Genomic DNA, 21,195 nt, shown 5'->3' with positions numbered 1-21,195 from the left:
TGGACCATCGTTTGTTGAAACCATCGTATGTTGAGGGATCCGTGCAATGTAAAGTATAGGACAGTGGTCTACAACCTGCAGACCTCCAGATGTTGCAAAACTACAACACCCAGCATGCCCGGACAGCCAACGGCTAGTTTTGCAACATCTGGAGGTCCGCAGGTTGAAGACCACTGGTATAGGAAATTGTACTCACCTGCCCCGCCGCTCCGGACCGTCACCACTGCCCTGGATGTCGCCTTCCATCGCTGTCGCCGCGTCCCCGGGGTGTCCTCGACGCTCCGGCAAGGCCTCTGCTTCCCCGGCATCCTCGCTCTCCGTCGCCGCCATCATGTCACTACGCACGCCGCTCCTATTGGATGACGGGACGGCGTGCGCAGCGACGTGATGACGACGATGGAGAGCGCCGACGATGCAGAGGATCCCGAAGAGGACGCGCCGGAGCCCCGAGGACAGGTAAGTGATCGTCAGCGGACCGCACGGGGCACCGTAAATGGCTATCCGGGGGCAGCTGAAGCAGTCTGCGCTGCAGGATAGCCGTTTATGCGATGGCCCCGACATACAAAAGCATCGTATGTTGATGCTGCCTCTGAGAGTGATCGTATCTTGAAATGATCGTATCTCGGGGCCATCGTAGGTCGAGGGGGGTCACTGTATGCTGGGAGTTTTAGTTTTGCAACAACTGAACACCCTTGTTATAAGAAATAACAGGCAGATTCCTGTAACTGCTCCTTTGTGAGATGTAATGGTGGCCATATTGGTTGTCACCCAGTTTTCCCCAAATACAGCGCCCGCTTTTCGTTGCGGCTCCCGCCCGCTCACACCAGTCACACAGTTCAGTCTTCTGTTTTTTTCTTTTCCTTTTTATTTCTCTACAATTTATCGACAGCTCCATAAAATAAATGCTTTTTTTTTTTTTCTTGTTAAAAATAAAATATGTATCTTTTGCAATGCAGGAAAACCAGCACCTCCCCCCCCCCCCCCCCCCCCTTCGAATCCGGGCCGACAGCCGACGGAGAGACTCCATCTTGTCCCCCACAGTCACTGTAGCCAAAGAAACTGAAAAAAAATATATATATCTGGGAAATAATTTCTCTTCTTTTAAAGAAAATAAAAAAAAAAACGGGGACTGGTCATTTTACCACTATCGGAATTTTTACTTTTTTTTTTAAAGAAAATAGACGGCTTTATTACTAAACCTGCAACTGCGAAACGCGTTACATACGCCTCCTCAGGGACTGAAGGTTTTCCCTGCTATGGGGTTGGGTAGATGACAGAGAAAGACGCCATCTGCCCCTCTGACCCTTATTCTCCCCGGGGGTATAGGAGATACAGCGCTCACCCGTACCCAGCAGAACTTGGTGCCCGCGTGTCAGACATGGCTATCCTCTAGTCACCACCAAGGTCTACAGTAGATGGGCACAGAATAAAGATGGCAGCTGCGTCTTTCCCAGTTACGGTTTAAGTGCTTTCTTTTGTAAGCTAGGGGGTGGGGGAGGGAGTCATTCTACAACCACAGGATCCAACATATTTCTACCCGTTTTTGGTATTTTTTTTGGTGGCCTTGACCACCGTTGCGTGACTTTTTTTTTTGCCACAATGAGGCATTCTGGTGGCGGCCCTGGCAGTGATGGCAACAGAAGAGTTAACAGCTCGGTCAAGCCAGTGCAGAGAAATTATATAGGCGGTAGAGAGGTCCCATCCTCCCCCACACCAGATCTCAGGAGCTTCTCGCCCCGGCTTCCCTACCTCGGTTTCGGCCATTTTATTTTTAATAATTTTTTTTTCTTTTTACTGTCTGGGTTACGAGCAACACGGGTGGCACAAGAGGGAACTGGGCAGACTTGAGAGGGAGAAGCAACCTTCTGCCATTCAACTCCTATTTTTTTCTCAGCGCCATCACCATGGCCACCGCTACCGCCAAAATGGCAACAGCGGCTGCTCCTCCGTACAGGAGGATCGATTTCCCCTCCGAAATGAAAACAGGTTTTTCTTCCCCCATTTCGGTCGATTGAGGCAGCAAAGGGGACATGGGGGATTCTAATTTTTCTGTCAGCTCCAATGGAGAAGGAACCGAGACGTCTTCTTTAGGTTCCTCGGGAGGCTCCTTTTCTGGAGCTCTCGTTATGGTTATGTCCACCTTTGGGGGCTCCAATACTGGAGGAGGTGGGCTCTCCTTCTCTTCCACCAATGGAGGGGATGGGGCAGAGAGGGTGGTCGTCGTGGCAGAAGGAATGACAAGGATTTCCCTCTCTTCTGCCTCCATGTCTTCCTCCTCCTCTTCCTCCTCCTCCTCTTCTTCTTCTTCTCGCTCAAGTCTTTCCTCTACCACAGCTGCCTCTTCGATGACTTCTGCTATCTCCTCCTTCTCCACGTGCACGATATCAGAGTTGGAGGAGTTGTTCTCGCTGCGTTCTTCCCCTCCGCCATTGCTGTCCAAGCTCTTCAGCTCCTCGGGATCCATAGCCACCTGCTGCCAGGACTCGGGACCCAGGGAAGTGGGCAAGCTTTCGGTGTGCCAGGAGGAAGAGATGGCCAGGCTCTCAGGAGGACTGACCTGTTCCGAGTTATCGCTGGTCAAGATGTAGATGTCGTTGCTATCCTCTGCAATCAGACCCGGGACATCTTCTTCCTCAGTGTCCAGGCTGAAAGCTGTACCCTGAAAAGACACAATGGACACCATTAAAAGGAATTCTTCGCTAAGAGGGTAACTTACTGTTGATCTATCTACCATTGTACCATCCTTCGTAATGTTTGTGGGCAAATGCAGTCTACTCCAATACAACAAGCACTAAGGGCTATACTTTAGTCCTGTGGTCTATAAACTGTGGGCCTCTAGATGTTGCAAAACTACCACTCCTAGCATGCCCGGACAGCCGTTGGCTGTCCGGGCATGCTAGGAGTGGTAGTTTTGCAAAAATCTAGATGTCCACCTTTTGGAGGCCATTGCTCTAGTCCATAGCTGAAAATGGACTCTAGGGGGCTAAAAGGAGCACATTTAAAGCTGCCATCTAGCATGGTCTAACTTGTCTGGACGAGTTCTGCCGGTCTTGGCACGGTAGGCGCAGCGCTAATTAATAAATGAACGTATCCTTTACAGAACCGCTGCTCTGGAAGAACAAGGAGGCTGAAGCAACTAGAGCGTAATGTGTGTTAACTGGAACACAAACTCAGTCACGAAGCGCTCTTACCGAGATGAGCTTTGTCCTCCTTCCTTCCAGTGTAATCCGCAAGTAAAAGGTGTCCATAATGTTTCAATAAACGTCTGCCGACCTTCTGGGTTCATCCCGTCGTACAAATGGACATACAGTGCCAATGTACATGAAGGAAGGACAATCTTTTCACACTATACGCACTTCAACTAGAAGAGCCAAGATGAAATGGGAAATGATAGTCACTCTGTCTCGTACGTTTCCACTGTATGTCCATCTATATATAAGGCCGGATGAGTGCCACAGACTTTTTCTTTATATAACTACTATAATACTGCTCCTATATACAAGAATATAGCTACTATAATACTGCTCCTATATACAAGAATATAACTACTATAATACTGCTCCTATATACAAGAATATAACTACTAGAATACTGCTCCTATATACAAGAATATGACTACTATAATACTGCTCCTATATACAAGAATATAACTACTATAATACTGCTCCTATATACAAGAATATAACTGCTATAATACTGCTCCTATATACAAGAATATAACTACAATAATACTGCTCCTATATACAAGAATATAACTACTATAATACTGCTCCTATATACAAGAATATAACTACTATAATACTGCTCCTATATACAAGAATATAACTGCTATAATACTGCTCCTATATACAAGAATATAACTACAATAATACTGTCTCCTATATACAAGAATATATCTACTATAATACTGCCTCCTATATACAAGAATATAACTACTATAATACTGCTCCTATATACAAGAATATATCTACTATAATACTGCTCCTATATACAAGAATATAACTACTATAATACTGCTCCTATATACAAGAATATATCTACTATAATACTGCCCCTATATACAAGAATATAACTACTATAATACTGCTCCTATATACAAGAATATAACTACTATAATACTGCCTCCTATATCCAAGAATATAACTACTATAATACTGTCTCCTATATACAAGAATATAACTACTATAATACTGTCTCCTATATACAAGAATATAACTACTATAATACTGCTCCTATATACAAGAATATAACTACTATAATACTGCTCCTATATACAAGAATATAACTGCTATAATACTGCTCCTATATACAAGAATATAACTACTATAATACTGCTCCTATATACAAGAATATAACTACTATAATACTGCCTCCTATATACAAGAATATATCTACTATAATACTGCCTCCTATATACAAGAATATAACTACTATAATACTGCCTCCTATATACAAGAATATAACTACTATAATACTGCTCCTATATACAGGAATATAACTACTATAATACTGCTCCTATATACAAGAATATAACTACTATAATACTGCTCCTATATACAAGAATATAACTACTATAATACTGCATCCTATATACAAGAATATAACTACTATAATACTGCTCCTATATACAAGAATATAACTACTATAATACTGCTCCTATATACAAGAATATAACTACTATAATACTGCTCCTATATACAAGAATATAACTGCTATAATACTGCTCCTATATACAAGAATATAACTACAATAATACTGCCTCCTATATACAAGAATATATCTACTATAATACTGCCTCCTATATACAAGAATATAACTACTATAATACTGCTCCTATATACAAGAATATATCTACTATAATACTGCTCCTATATACAAGAATATAACTACTATAATACTGCTCCTATATACAAGAATATATCTACTATAATACTGCCCCTATATACAAGAATATAACTACTATAATACTGCTCCTATATACAAGAATATAACTACTATAATACTGCCTCCTATATCCAAGAATATAACTACTATAATACTGTCTCCTATATACAAGAATATAACTACTATAATACTGTCTCCTATATACAAGAATATAACTACTATAATACTGCTCCTATATACAAGAATATAACTACTATAATACTGCTCCTATATACAAGAATATAACTGCTATAATACTGCTCCTATATACAAGAATATAACTACTATAATACTGCTCCTATATACAAGAATATAACTACTATAATACTGCCTCCTATATACAAGAATATATCTACTATAATACTGCCTCCTATATACAAGAATATAACTACTATAATACTGCTCCTATATACAGGAATATAACTACTATAATACTGCTCCTATATACAAGAATATAACTACTATAATACTGCCTCCTATATACAAGAATATAACTACTATAATACTGCTCCTATATACAAGAATATAACTACTATAATACTGCCTCCTATATACAAGAATATAACTACTATAATACTGCCCCTATATACAAGAATATAACTACTATAATACTGCTCCTATATACAAGAATATAACTACTATAATACTGCTCCTATATACAAGAATATAACTACTATAATACTGCTCCTATATACAAGAATATAACTACTATAATACTGCTCCTATATACAAGAATATAACTACTATAATACTGCTCCTATATACAAGAATATAACTACTATAATACAGCCTCCTATATACAAGAATATAACTACTATAATACTGCCTCCTATAAACAAGAATATAACTACTATAATACTGCTCCTATATACAGGAATATAACTACTATAATACTGCTCCTATATACAAGAATATAACTACTATAATACTGCCTCCTATATACAAGAATATAACTACTATAATACTGCTCCTATATACAAGAATATAACTACTATAATACTGCCCCTATATACAAGAATATAACTACTATAATACTGCTCCTATATACAAGAATATAACTACTATAATACTGCTCCTATATACAAGAATATAACTACTATAATACTGCTCCTATATACAAGAATATAACTACTATAATACTGCTCCTATATACAAGAATATAACTACTATAATACTGCTCCTATATACAAGAATATAACTACTATAATACTGCTCCTATATACAAGAATATAACTACTATAATACAGCCTCCTATATACAAGAATATAACTACTATAATACTGCCTCCTATAAACAAGAATATAACTACTATAATACTGCTCCTATATACAAGAATATAACTACTATAATACTGCTCCTATATACAAGAATATGACTACTATAATACTGCTCCTATATACAAGAATATAACTACTATAATACTGCTCCTATATACAAGAATATAACTACTATAATACTGCTCCTATATACAAGAATATAACTACTATAATACTGCTCCTATATACAAGAATATAACTACTATAATACTGCTCCCTGAGCTGTGCGGTATGATTAGTCAGAACGCTGCAGATATGAATATTATAGACGTGTTGTTCTCCTGGGGGACAGATCTGGAGATGCTCGGCAGTGATATTACGGGTTTATACAGTAAGTGATTTCTCGGAGGATCAGTCATTATCAGCCGCTGCCCGGAGAGCGATCATCTCACAGCGGACGGGAAGAGAGGTCTCAGTCTTTATTTGATCCTTTATTATCTATAATTCGGGGCTCTGGTCCCTTTAAGGATCCTGGATAATGGAGGATTCATCCATGTGGACAGTAAAGCTGCTTTATTTGCAGGAATGTCACAGAATAAATACCCAGCATCCTCCTCTCCTCTCTGCCGCCGGCGCCGTCTTATGTAACACCAAAATGTCTGTGAACCTCAGAACAGGGAGACATCCAGAGCTGCAGTGTTGTCACACTGTATCGGGTGACACAACCCTACAAGCCTGCTGCAGCACTCCAGTATGCATTCACCTACACCAGTGTTTCCCAACCAGGGTGCCTCCAGCTGTTGTAAAACTACAACTCCCAGCATGCCTGGACAGCCGAAGGCTGTCCAGGCATGCTGGGAGTTGTAGTTTTACAACAGCTGGAGGCACCCTGGTTGGGAAACACTGACCTACACTGATACATAGTAACAAACCCTCAGCTGTGTAAGCACTAAGCTGTAGTTTTGCAACAGCTGGAGGCACTCTGGTTGGGAAACACTGACCTACACTGATACATAGTAACAAACTCTCAGCTGTGTAAGCCCTAAGATAAGAGTTTCCATTCACTGCCTGCAAGCAGAGATCTTGTATGCATTCACCTACACCAGTGTTTCCAGTATGCATTCACCTACACCAGCGTTTCCCAACCAGGGTGCTAGGCATGCTGGGAGTTGTAGTTTTGCAACAGCTGGAGGCACCCTGGTTGGGAAACACTGACCTACACTGATACATAGTAACAAACTCTCAGCTGTGTAAGCACTAAGCTGTAGTTTTGCAACAGCTGGAGGCACCCTGGTTGGGAAACACTGACCTACACTGATACATTGTAACAAACCCTCAGCTGTGTAAGCCCTATGACAAGAGTTTCAATTCACTGCCTGCAAGCAGAGATATTGTATGCATTCACCTACACCAGTGTTTCCCAACCAGGGTGCCAGGCATGCTGGGAGTTGTAGTTTTGCAACAGCTGGAGGCACCCTGGTTGGGAAACACTGACCTACACTGATACATAGTAACAAACTCTCAGCTGTGTAAGCACTAAGCTGTAGTTTTGCAACAGCTGGAGGCACTCTGGTGGGGAAACACTGACCTACACTGATACATAGTAACAAACTCAGCTGTGTAAGCCCTTAGACAAGAGTTTCCATTCACTGCCTGCAAGAAGAGATCTTGTATGCATTCACCTACACCAGTGTTTCCCAACCAGGGTGCCAGGCATGCTGGGAGTTGTAGTTTTGCAACAGCTGGAGGCACCCTGGCTGGGAAACACTGACCTACACTGATATAGTAACAAACCCTCAGCTGTGTAAGCCCTATGACAAGAGTTTCCATTCACTGCCTGCAAGCAGAGATCTTGAAAATAGTAAGGAATTGAAATTGGAAGTAAAAAAACAAACAAAAAAGTTTTAAAATTTTTAAAACTTTTATACTCTGCAATGATGAAGCATTATTTACATAGGACTGCATGACCACATGGGACAACACAATGAGGCGATGTCTCTATTGATATCACATTAGCCCCGGTGCATCATGGGACATCGCCGCTCTTGGCTCCTGTTAATAAAAACGCATTAGAGATAAATTAGAACCATTTATACCGAACTGGGACCGATGCGTCGCTGCAACCGGGACGCCTTGTGTCACAATGGACACGCGGAAACGTCATCATTAGGAATCAATCATTGAGCAATTGAAAGTTGTTGATTTGTTAACAGAGGTGGTTCCTGCACCTGGGAAAGCTGGGTGGAAGAAGTGAAACTGACAGAAGTCCCAACACAACGTTATGGGGTATCTGTTAGAGAAACCTCAGCCCTGCACAGCAGATCGCAGTTCTCCGTGTGCCTTGGCGTATAAGAATCAACAACTTTCAAAAGATTTGCCGAATAATGATGAAGGGGTTAACAAAGGGCAATGTGGAGGGAAAAGGGGGTGAGGCAGGGGGTATCCGGGAGAGGCATCTCGATTCTGCACAGCGGCAGAGCAGATCGCAGTTCTGGATCCTTATACAAGAATCAACCACTTTCACGGGTTGTCTGATCGATTATTGTAGATGAAGGGGTTAACAGAGGGCGGCGGCGGCTTCTTCACCGGGGGGGGGTTATGGGTTCTGTCAGCTTCAATTCTTCCACCCCATTACCCCCAGGTGCAGGAGCCACCACCCTCTGTTAACCCCTTCATCTATAAGAATGTGAAAAACCTACAAAGTGAATGATTCTGGTGCCTATGTTATCTGCTGTAAGGGGACGGCATTTCTCTCTTAGATACGGCTGACCCAACACCTCCCCTTCACACATTGTTTTGGGTGGAAGAAGTGATGCTGACAGAACCCAACACACATTGTATGTGGGAATGGGAGGGGGGGGGGGGTATCTGGGAGAGGAATCCCAGCCCCGCACAGCCGTACCGCAGATCGCAGTCACGCAGGAAACATCTGAGAAGTCACATATACAAAAATGTGGCACTCCGCAGCTAATACGATTTTATATAGCAGAGTAACCGAACCTTTGGCAAAACTACAACTCCCATCATGCCCTGACAGCCTTCGGCTGTCAGGGCATGATGGGAGTTGTAGTTTTGCCAATCACATCCTATAGTGCAGTCTTCCAACCTTTAGAAAAAGTCGTCCCCGTTATGTAAGGTGGCTCTGGTTCTGTAAGGGTTAATAGAAGAGGAGGCCACGTATGTGACGGTCTTACCCAGCGAGACGGCTGCAGAGCTGGAGAATCCGGCGAGGAGACTGCAACATCTGCGTACGGAGTGGACGGGAGCAGAGAGCAGGGGGCGCGCGCGTGTGACACACACCGGCGGGAGGAGCAGAGAGCGGCGCGACCCAGTTTTGTTTTAGGCTTTCGACTCGGCTGCAGGGTAAACGATGATGATGCCAAAGTAATGCTGGGAAAGCGAGAGAGCGAGCGAGCGGGACGGGGAGAGTAAACAGAGCGTCGATCAATAGCTTGTGAAATAACAGGAGCGGGAAACTGTTCTCTGTTATCAGCCGGACATTTATATTATACGGATACCAGCCGCTCCGCTTATAACGCTCCAGTACTGATATAACCTCTATATATTACATCATATGTGATGATATCAGCCGCTCCTCTTATAACGCTTCAGTACTGATATAATCTCTATATATTACATCATATGTGATGATATCAGCCGCTCCTCTTATAACACTCCAGTACTGATATAATCTCTATATATTACATCATATGTGATATCAGCCGCTCCTCTTATAACACTCCAGTACTGATATAACCTCTATATATTACATCATATGTGATGATATCAGCCGCTCCTCTTATAACGCTCCAGTACTGATATAATCTCTATATATTACATCATATGTGATATCAGCCGCTCCTCTTATAACGCTCCAGTACTGATATAACCTCTATATATTACATCATATGTGATGATATCAGCCGCTCCTCTTATAACGCTTCAGTACTGATATAACCTCTATATATTACATCATATGGGATATCAGCCGCTCCTCTTATAACGCTCCAGTACTGATATAATCTCTATATATTACATCATATGTGATATCAGCTGCTCCTCTTATAACGCTCCAGTACTGATATAATCTCTATATATTACATCATATGTGACTGATATCAGCCGCTCCTGTTCTAACGCTCCAGTACTGATATAATCTCTATATATTACATCATATGTGACTGATATCAGCCGCTCCTCTTATAACACTCCAGTACTGATATAATCTCTATATATTATATCATATGTGACTGATATCAGCCGCTCCTCTTATAACGCTCCAGTACTGATATAATCTCTATATATTACATCATATGTGATGATATCAGCTGCTCCGCTTATAACGCTCCAGTACTGATATAATCTCTATATATTACATCATATGTGATGATATCAGCCGCTCCGCTTATAACGCTCCAGTACTGATATATCCTCTATATATTACATCATATGTGATGATATCAGCCGCTCCTCTTATAACGCTCCAGTACTGATATAATCTCTATATATTACATCATATGTGATGATATCAGCCGCTCCGCTTATAACGCTCCAGTACTGATATATCCTCTATATATTACATCATATGTGATGATATCAGCCGCTCCTCTTATAACGCTCCAGTACTGATATAACCTCTATATATTACATCATATGTGACGATATCAGCCGCTCCTCTTATAACGCTCCAGTACTGATATATCCTCTATATATTACATCATATGTGATGATATCAGCCGCTCCTCTTATAACGCTCCAGTACTGATATAATCTCTATATATTACATCATATGTGATGATACCAGCCGCTCCTGTTATAACGCTCCAGTACTGATATAACCTCTATATATTACATCATATGTGATGATATCAGCCGCTCCTCTTATAACGCTCCAGTACTGATATAATCTCTATATATTACATCATATGTGATGATATCAGCCGCTCCTCTTATAACGCTCCAGTACTGATATAATCTCTATATATTACATCATATGTGATGATATCAGACGCTCCTCTTATAACGCTCCAGTACTGATATAACCTCTATATATTACATCATATGTGATGATATCAGCCGCTCTTCTTATAACGCTCCAGTACTGATATAACCTCTATATATTACATCATATGTGATGATATCAGCCGCTCCTCTTATAACGCTCCAGTACTGATATAATCTCTATATATTACATCATATGTGATGATATCAGCCGCTCCTCTTATAACGCTCCAGTACTGATATAATCTCTATATATTACATCATATGTGATGATATCAGCCGCTCCTCTTATAACACTCCAGTACTGATATAACCTCTATATATTACATCATATGTGATATCAGCCGCTCCTCTTATAACGCTCCAGTACTGATATAACCTCTATATATTACATCATATGTGATGATATCAGCCGCTCCTCTTATAACGCTCCAGTACTGATATAATCTCTATATATTACATCATATGTGATGATATCAGCCGCTCCTCTTATAACGCTCCAGTACTGATATATCCTCTATATATTACATCATATGTGATGATATCAGCCGCTCCTCTTATAACGCTGCAGTACTGATATAACCTCTATATATTACATCATATGTGATGATATCAGTCGCTCCTCTTATAACGCTCCAGTACTGATATAATCTCTATATATTACATCATATGTGATATCATCCGCTCCTCTTATAACGCTCCAGTACTGATATAACCTCTATATATTACATCATATGTGATTATATCAGCCGCTCCTCTTATAACGCTCCAGTACTGATATAATCTCTATATATTACATCATATGTGATATCAGCCGCTCCTCTTATAACGCTCCAGTACTGATATAATCTCTATATATTACACCATATGTGATGATATCATCCTCTTATAACACTCCAGTACTGATATAACCTCTATATATTACATCATATGTGACTGATATCAGCCGCTCCTCTTATAACGCTCCAGTACTGATATAACCTCTATATATTACATCATATGTGATGATATCATCCGCTCCTCTTATAATGCTCCAGTACTGATATAATCTCTATATATTACATCATATGTGATATCAGCCGCTCCTCTTATAATGCTCCAGTACTGATATAATCTCTATATATTACACCATATGTGATGATATCATCCTCTTATAACGCTCCAGTACTGATATATCCTCTATATATTACATCATATGTGATGATATCAGCCGCTCCTCTTATAACGCTCCAGTACTGATATAACCTCTATATATTACATCATATGTGATGATATCAGCCGCTCCTCTTATAACGCTCCAGTACTGATATAACCTCTATATATTACATCATATGTGACTGATATCAGCCGCTCCTCTTATAACGCTCCAGTACTGATATAACCTCTATATATTACATCATATGTGATATCATCCGCTCCTCTTACAACGCTCCAGTACTGATATAACCTCTATATATTACATCATATGTGATGATATCAGCCGCTCCTCTTATAACGCTCCAGTACTGATATAACCTCTATATATTACATCATATGTGATGATATCAGCCGCTCCTCTTATAACACTCCAGTACTGATATAATCTCTATATATTACACCATATGTGATGATATCATCCTCTTATAACGCTCCAGTACTGATATAATCTCTATATATTACATCATATGTGATGATATCAGCCGCTCCTCTTATAACACTCCAGTACTGATATAACCTCTATATATTACATCATATATGTGATATCAGCCGCTCCTCTTATAACGCTCCAGTACTGATATAATCTCTATATATTACATCATATGTGATGATATCAGCCGCTCCTCTTATAACGCTCCAGTACTGATATAACCTTTATATATTACATCATATGTGATATCAGCCGCTCCTCTTATAACGCTCCAGTACTGATATAATCTCTATATATTACATCATATATCATGATATCAGCCGCTCCTCTTATAACGCTCCAGTACTGATATAACCTCTATATATTACATCATATGTGATGATATCAGCCGCTCCTCTTATAACGCTCCAGTAATGATATAACCTCTATATATTACATCATATGTGATGATATCAGCCGCTCCTCTTATAACGCTCCAGTACTGATATAATCTCTATATATTACATCATATGTGATATCAGCCGCTCCTCTTATAACGCTCCAGTACTGATATAATCTCTATATATTACATCATATGTGATATCAGCCGCTCCTCTTATAACGCTCCAGTACTGATATAACCTCTATATATGACATATGTGATGATATCAGCCGCTCCTCTTATAACACTCCAGTACTGATATAACCTCTATATATTACATCATATGTGATGATATCAGCCGCTCCTCTTATAACGCTCCAGTACTGATATAACCTCTATATATTACATCATATGTGACTGATATCAGCCGCTCCTCTTATAACGCTCCAGTACTGATATAACCTCTATATATTACATCATATGTGATGATATCAGCCGCTCCTCTTATAATGCTCCAGTACTGATATAATCTCTATATATTACATCATATGTGACTGATATCAGCCGCTCCTCTTATAACGCTCCAGTACTGATATAATCTCTATATATTACATCATATGTGATGATATCAGCCGCTCCTCTTATAACGCTCCAGTACTGATATAACCTCTATATATTACATCATATGTGATGATATCAGCCGCTCCTCTTATAATGCTCCAGTACTGATATAATCTCTATATATTACATCATATGTGATGATATCAGCCGCTCCTCTTATAACGCTCCAGTACTGATATAATCTCTATATATTACATCATATGTGATGATATCAGCCGCTCCTCTTATAACGCTCCAGTACTGATATAACCTCTATATATTACATCATATGTGACTGATATCAGCCGCTCCTCTTATAACGCTCCAGTACTGATATAACCTCTATATATTACATCATATGTGATGATATCAGCCGCTCCTCTTATAATGCTCCAGTACTGATATAATCTCTATATATTACATCATATGTGATGATATCAGCCGCTCCTCTTATAACACTCCAGTACTGATATAATCTCTATATATTACATCATATGTGATATCATCCGCTCCTCTTATAATGCTCCAGTACTGATATAACCTCTATATATTACATCATATGTGACTGATATCAGCCGCTCCTCTTATAACGCTCCAGTACTGATATAGCCTCTCTCTCCCCCTGTAATGGCCCCCACCTATGGAGAGCACCTGGTATATTTACACGCCGCCTGCACATAGACAGCAAATAGTTCAAGGTTTCTCAATTATGAAGCCAGCACGGAAGAAAAACACATACTGTAAAAAATAAATAAACAAAGCAAAATGGCCGAAGTGGCGATGGAGAAGAGATTCCAAGCGAAAGGAGGTCACACAGAGCGGCGGGGTCCTCACGTGTCTGACATCTGTACAGGAGCAGCGAGAGTCTCCTCTAATCCATCAGGAAATGACTCCGCTGAGGACTGAGCCGGGGGAGACTTTACCTTATATCCAGCTGTAATCCCGGTATGATCTCTGAGCTCAGACACGTGGTGATATGGAGGGCACTAAGACCATACGACCGCCAATACATGACACAGATTCCTCTGTGAGGAGCAACGGCAATTACCACGACAAGAAAGACCTGACCAACCAGGAGACCGACCAAAATATCACCGCCCAGAGATACAGAGGAGAAAGAGCAACAGATACACAGTCATGGCGGTAAATGTCGTCCCCCCTGAAATGTTTCTATATAATGAAGTATTTCTCACAGGAAAGGATTGCAGTAACACAGGTTTATTCCCTTTGTGTGTATATATATATATATATATATATATATATATATATATATATATATATATATAGATATAGATATAGATCTCCTCTCCTCTGTGTATATATATATATATATATATATATATATATATATATAGATCTCCTCTCCTCTGTATATATATATATATATATATATATATATATATATATATTGCAGTAACACAGGTTTTGCTATACACATGTTTATTCCCTTTGTGTGTATTGGAACTAAACCAAAAAAAGGAGGAAAAAAAGCAAATTGGACATAATGTCCCCAAACTCCAAAAATGGGCTGGACAAAATTATTGGCCCCTTAACTTAATATTTGGTTGCACCCTTTGGAAAAAATAACTGAAATCAATGTCTTCCTATAAGCATCAATAAGCTTCTTACACCTCTCAGTCGGAATGTTGGACCACTCTTCCTATAAGCATCAATAAGCTTCTTACACCTCTCAGCTGGAATGTTGGACCACTCTTCCTATAACCATCAATAAGCTTCTTACACCTCTCAGTCGGAATGTTGGACCACTCTTCCTATAACCATCAATAAGCTTCTTACATTTCTCAGCCGGAATGTTGGACCACTCTTCCTATAACCATCAATAAGCTTCTTACACCTCTCAGTCGGAATGTTGGACCACTCTTCCTATAACCATCAATAAGCTTCTTACACCTCTCAGCCGGAATGTTGGACCACTCTTCCTATAACCATCAATAAGCTTCTTACACCTCTCAGCTGGAATGTTGGACCACTCTTCCTATAACCATCAATAAGCTTCTTACACCTCTCAGCCGGAATGTTGGACCACTCTTCCTTTACAAACTGCTCCCGGTCTCTTATTAGAAGGCGCCTTTTCCCAACAGTAATTTTAGGATCTCTCCACAGTTGATCAATGGGATTTAGATCTGGACTCATTGCTGACACTTCAGAACTCTCCAGCGCTTTGTTGTCATCCATTTCTGGAGCTTTTTGACGTATGTTTGGGGTCATTGTCCTGCTGCAAGACCCAAGATCTCGGACACAAACCCAGCTTTCTGACACTGGGCTGTACAGTGCGACCCAAAATCCATTGGTAATCCTCAGATTTCATGATGTCTTGTACACATTCAAGGCCCCCAGTGCCAGAGGCAGCAAAACAACCCAAAACATCACTGACCTCCCCCATATGTCACTGTAGGTACTGTGTTCTTTTCTTTGTAGGCCTCATTCCGTTTTCGGTAAACAGTAGAATGATTTGCTTTACCAAAAAGATCTATCCTGGTCTCATCTGTCCACAAGACGTTTTCCCAGAAGGATTTTGGTTACTCAAGTTTATTTTGGTAAAATGTAGTCTTGCTTTTTTATGTCTCTGTGTCAGCAGTGGGGTCCTCCTGGGTCTCCCCCATAGTGGGGTCCTCCTGGGTCTCCCCCATAGTGGGGTCCTCCTGGGTCTCCTCCATAGTGGGGTCCTCCTGGGTCTCCTCCATAGTGGGGTCCTCCTGGGTCTCCTCCAGAGCGGGGTCCTCCTGGGTCTCCTCCATAGCGGGGGTCCTCCTGGGTCTCCTCCATAGCGGGGGTCCTCCCGGGTCTCCTCCATAGCGGGGGTCCTCCCGGGTCTCCTCCATAGCGGGGGTCCTCCCGGGTCTCCTCCATAGCGGGGGTCCTCCCGGGTCTCCTCCATAGCGGGGGTCCTCCTGGGTCTCCTCCATAGCGGGGTCCTCCCGGGTCTCCTCCATAGCGGGGGTCCTCCTGGGTCTCCTCCATAGCGGGGGTCCTCCTGGATCTCCTCCATAGTGGGGTCCTCCTGGATCTCCTCCATAGTGGGGTCCTCCTGGGTCTCCTCCATAGTGGGGTCCTCCTGGGTCTCCTCCATAGCATTTCATTTCATTTATATGTGGACTGATAGTTCGCGCTGACACTGATGCTCCCTGAGCCTGCAGGACAGCTTGAATATCTTTGGAACTTGTTTGGGGCTGCTTATCCACCATCCGGACTATCCTGCGTTGACACCTTTCATGAATTTTTCTCTTCCGTCCACGTCCAGGGAGATTATCTACAGGGCCATGGGGTGTAAACTTCTTGATGATGTTGCGCACTGTGGACAAAGACAAATCTAGATCTCTGGAGATGGACTTGTAACCTGGAGATTGTTGATATTTTCCACAATTTTGGTTCCCAAGTCCTCAGACAGTTCTCTTCTCCTCTTTCTGTTCTCTTCTCCTCTTTCTGTTCTCTCCTCCTCTTTCTGTTCTCTCCTCCTCTTTCTGTTGTCCATGCTTAGTGTGACACACACAGACACAATGCAAAGACTAAGTGAACTTCTCTCCTTTTTATCTGCTGTCAGGTGTGATTGTTATATTGCCCACACCTGTTACTTGCCCCAGGTGAGTATAAAGGAGCATCACAGGCTGGAAACAATCTTATTTATCCACAATTATGAAAGGGGCCAATAATTGTGTCCGGACCATTTTTGGAGTTTGGTGACATTATGTCCAATTTGCTTTTTTTCCTCCTTTTTTGGTTTAGTTCCAATAGACACAAAGGGAATAAACATGTGTATAGCAAAACCTGTGTTACTGCAATCCTTTTCCATAGTAGTTATATTCTTGTATATAGGAGCAGTATTATAGTAGTTATATTCTTGTATATAGGAGGCAGTATTATAGTAGTTATATTCTTGTATATAGGAGCAGTATTATAGTAGTTATATTCTTGTATATAGGAGCAGTATTATAGTAGTTATATTCTTGTATATAGGAGCAGTATTATAGTAGTTATATTCTTGTATATAGGAGGCAGTATTATAGTAGTTATATTCTTGTGTATAGGAGCAGTATTATAGTAGTTATATTCTTGTATATAGGAGCAGTATTAAAGTAGTTATATTCTTGTATATCGGGGGCAATATTATAGTAGTTATATTCTTGTATATAGGAGCAGTATTATAGTAGTTATATTCTTGTATATAGGAGGCAGTATTATAGTAGTTATATTCTTGTATATAGGAGGCAGTATTATAGTAGTTATATTCTTGTATATAGGGGCAGTATTATAGTAGTTATATTCTTGTATATAGGAGCAGTATTATAGTAGTTATATTCTTGTATATAGGAGGCAGTATTATAGTAGTTATATTCTTGTATATAGGAGGCAGTATTATAGTAGTTATATTCTTGTATATAGGGGCAGTATTATAGTAGTTATATTCTTGTATATAGGAGCAGTATTATAGTAGTTATATTCTTGTATATAGGAGGCAGTATTATAGTAGTTATATTCTTGTGTATAGGAGCAGTATTATAGTAGTTATATTCTTGTATATAGGAGCAGTATTATAGTAGTTATATTCTTGTATATAGGAGGCAGTATTATAGTAGTTATATTTTTGTATATAGGAGCAGTATTATAGTAGTTATATTCTTGTATATAGGAGCAGTATTATAGTAGTTATATTCTGGTATATAGGAGCAGTATTATAGTAGTTATATTCTTGTATATAGGAGGCAGTATTATAGTAGTTATATTCTTGTATATAGGAGACAGTATTATAGTAGTTATATTCTTGTATATAGGGGGCAGTATTATAGTAGTTATATTCTTGTGTATAGGAGCAGTATTATAGTAGTTATATTCTTGTATATAGGAGCAGTATTATAGTAGTTATATTCTTGTATATAGGAGCAGTATTATAGTAGTTATATTCCTGTATATAGGAGGCAGTATTATAGTAGTTATATTCTTGTATTTCTAGGTATTAGTAATGATTCCTGCACCTTAGTGTTAGTATCCGTAGTGATCAGAGCTAAAACATGTTTCTACCAGACTGCACTAATAATACCGTACTTGTATACAGAATTACACATTCATACCCATCCTCCTTGCTGGATGATGAAGTCTGCGCACACGTCCTCCATGTACATGACCCCGAGGTGTATGAGATTGTCTAGTTGGCGATTGCCACGTCTGGTCTGCTCCAGCAGGAGGCGCTGCAGCAGGACAAGAGGTACCAGTACCTGCAGGGAGAGACAGGTAATGATTTGTACGTTGATATTTATGTGCCTGGTATGGTGCAGGTTCACATTACAGGATGAATCCTTCACCTTATTCCAGCCGGAGGTCTGTGCTGCAACATCGTCAGATTCCTTCTTGAACACATCATAAGTCAGGCTCCTGGAAGGATGAAGCAAAATTATTATTTATTAGATATGGCACCATCCTGTCCTACAGCCCTGTACAATGTATAACTGTAGTAAGGGGGCAGTAGAGAGCAGCACTTACCCGCGTAGGAGGTTCTCTGAGGCCTTGTCCAGCGCAGCCGGGATCTCAAGACACATCCGCTCCGCGAGCTGAGCCAAACATTCCTCTATGGTGCTGTCCGGGCTGGCGGGACTGAAGACTGGAGAGGTGTGCATGTCAAACCCAGTGCTAGGGAAGGCTGAAACCAGAGATCAGCGGTGACATCACAGATAATACAGCCTATCCATCACTAGAGATCAGCGGTGACATCACTGAGTATACAGCCTATCCATTACTAGAGATCAGCGGTGACATCACTGAGAATACAGCCTATCCATCACTAGAGATCAGCGGTGACATCACTGAGAATACAGCCTATCCATTCACTAGAGATCTGCGGTGACATCACTGAGAATACAGCCTATCCATCACTAGAGATCAGCGGTGACATCACTGAGAATACATCCTATCCATCACTAGAGATCAGCGGTGACATCACTGAGAATACAGCCTATCCATCACTAGAGATCAGCGGTGACATCACTGAGAATACAGCCTATCCATCACTAGAGATCAGCGGTGACATCACTGAGAATACAGCCTATCCATCACTAGAGATCAGCGGTGACATCACTGAGAATACAGCCTATCCATCACTAGAGATCAGCGGTGACATCACTGAGAATACAGTCTATCCATCACTAGAGATCAGCGGTGACATCACTGAGAATACAGCCTATCCATCAATAGAGATCAGCGGTGACATCACTGAGAATACAGCCTATCCATCACTAGAGATCAGCGGTGACATCACTGAGAATACAGCCTATCCATTCACTAGAGATCAGCGGTGACATCACTGAGAATACAGCCTATCCATCACTAGAGATCAGCGGTGACATTACTGAGAATACAGCCTATCCATCACTAGAGATCAGCGGTGACATCACTGAGAATACAGCCTATCCATCACTAGAGATCAATGGTGACATCACTGAGAATACAGTCTATCCATCACTAGAGATCAGCGGGGACATCACTGAGAATACAGCCTATCCATCACTAGAGATCAGCGGTGACATCACTGAGAATACAGCCTATCCATCACTAGAGATCAGCGGTGACATCACTGAGAATACAGCCTATCCATTCACTAGAGATCAGCAGTGACCTCACTGAGAATACATTCTATCCATCACTAGAGATAAGCGGTGACATCACTGAGAATACAGCCTATCCATCACTAGAGATCAGCGGTGACATCACTGAGAATACAGCCTATCCATCACTAGAGATCAGCGGTGACATCACTGAGAATACAGCCTATCCATCACTAGAGATCAGTGGTGACATCACTGAGAATACAGCCTATCCATATACCAGAGATCAGCGGTGACATCACTGAGAATACAGCCTATCCATCACTAGAGATCAGCGGTGACATCACTGAGAATACAGCCTATCCATTCACTAGAGATCAGCGGTGACATCACTGAGAATACAGCCTATCCATTCACTAGAGATCAGCAGTGACCTCACTGAGAATACATTCTATCCATCACTAGAGATAAGCGGTGACATCACTGAGAATACAGCCTATCCATCACTAGAGATCAGCGGTGACATCACTGAGAATACAGCCTATCCATCACTAGAGATCAGCGGTGACATCACTGAGAATACAGCCTATCCATCACTAGAGATCAGCGGTGACATCACTGAGAATACATCCTATCCATTCACTAGAGATCAGCGGTGACATCACTGAGAATACAGCCTATCCATCACTAGAGATCAGCGGTGACATCACTGAGAATACATCCTATCCATCACTAGAGATCAGCGGTGACATCACTGAGAATACAGCCTATCCATTCACCAGAGATCAGCGGTGATATCACTGAGAATACAGCCTATCCATCACTAGAGATCAGCGGTGACATCACTGAGAATACAGCCTATCCATCACTAGA

General features: G+C 41.0%; 1 protein-coding gene across 1 annotated transcript in view; it reads right to left on the bottom strand.

Annotated features, from left to right (window-relative positions):
- Positions 1-1,411: 1,411 nt before the first annotated feature.
- Positions 1,412-21,195, bottom strand: part of BCL2L13 (BCL2 like 13) — a 34,629-nt gene continuing 14,845 nt past the window's right edge. Inside the window, exons 4-7 of the mRNA XM_056517912.1 lie at positions 19,265-19,421; positions 19,087-19,156; positions 18,856-18,999; positions 1,412-2,659 (exon numbers count right to left, since the gene is read on the bottom strand). Coding sequence (XP_056373887.1) covers positions 1,880-2,659; positions 18,856-18,999; positions 19,087-19,156; positions 19,265-19,421 — 1,151 coding nt within the window. The 3' untranslated portion in view covers positions 1,412-1,879. The remainder of the gene's footprint in view (positions 2,660-18,855; positions 19,000-19,086; positions 19,157-19,264; positions 19,422-21,195) is intronic.

This window comes from Hyla sarda, chromosome 4 (assembly GCF_029499605.1).
Source record: "Hyla sarda isolate aHylSar1 chromosome 4, aHylSar1.hap1, whole genome shotgun sequence".
Classification (NCBI taxonomy): Eukaryota; Metazoa; Chordata; class Amphibia; order Anura; family Hylidae; genus Hyla; species Hyla sarda.
The sequence above is the reverse complement of the archived record's forward strand: the minus strand, read 5'-3'. Positions and strand labels throughout refer to the sequence as shown.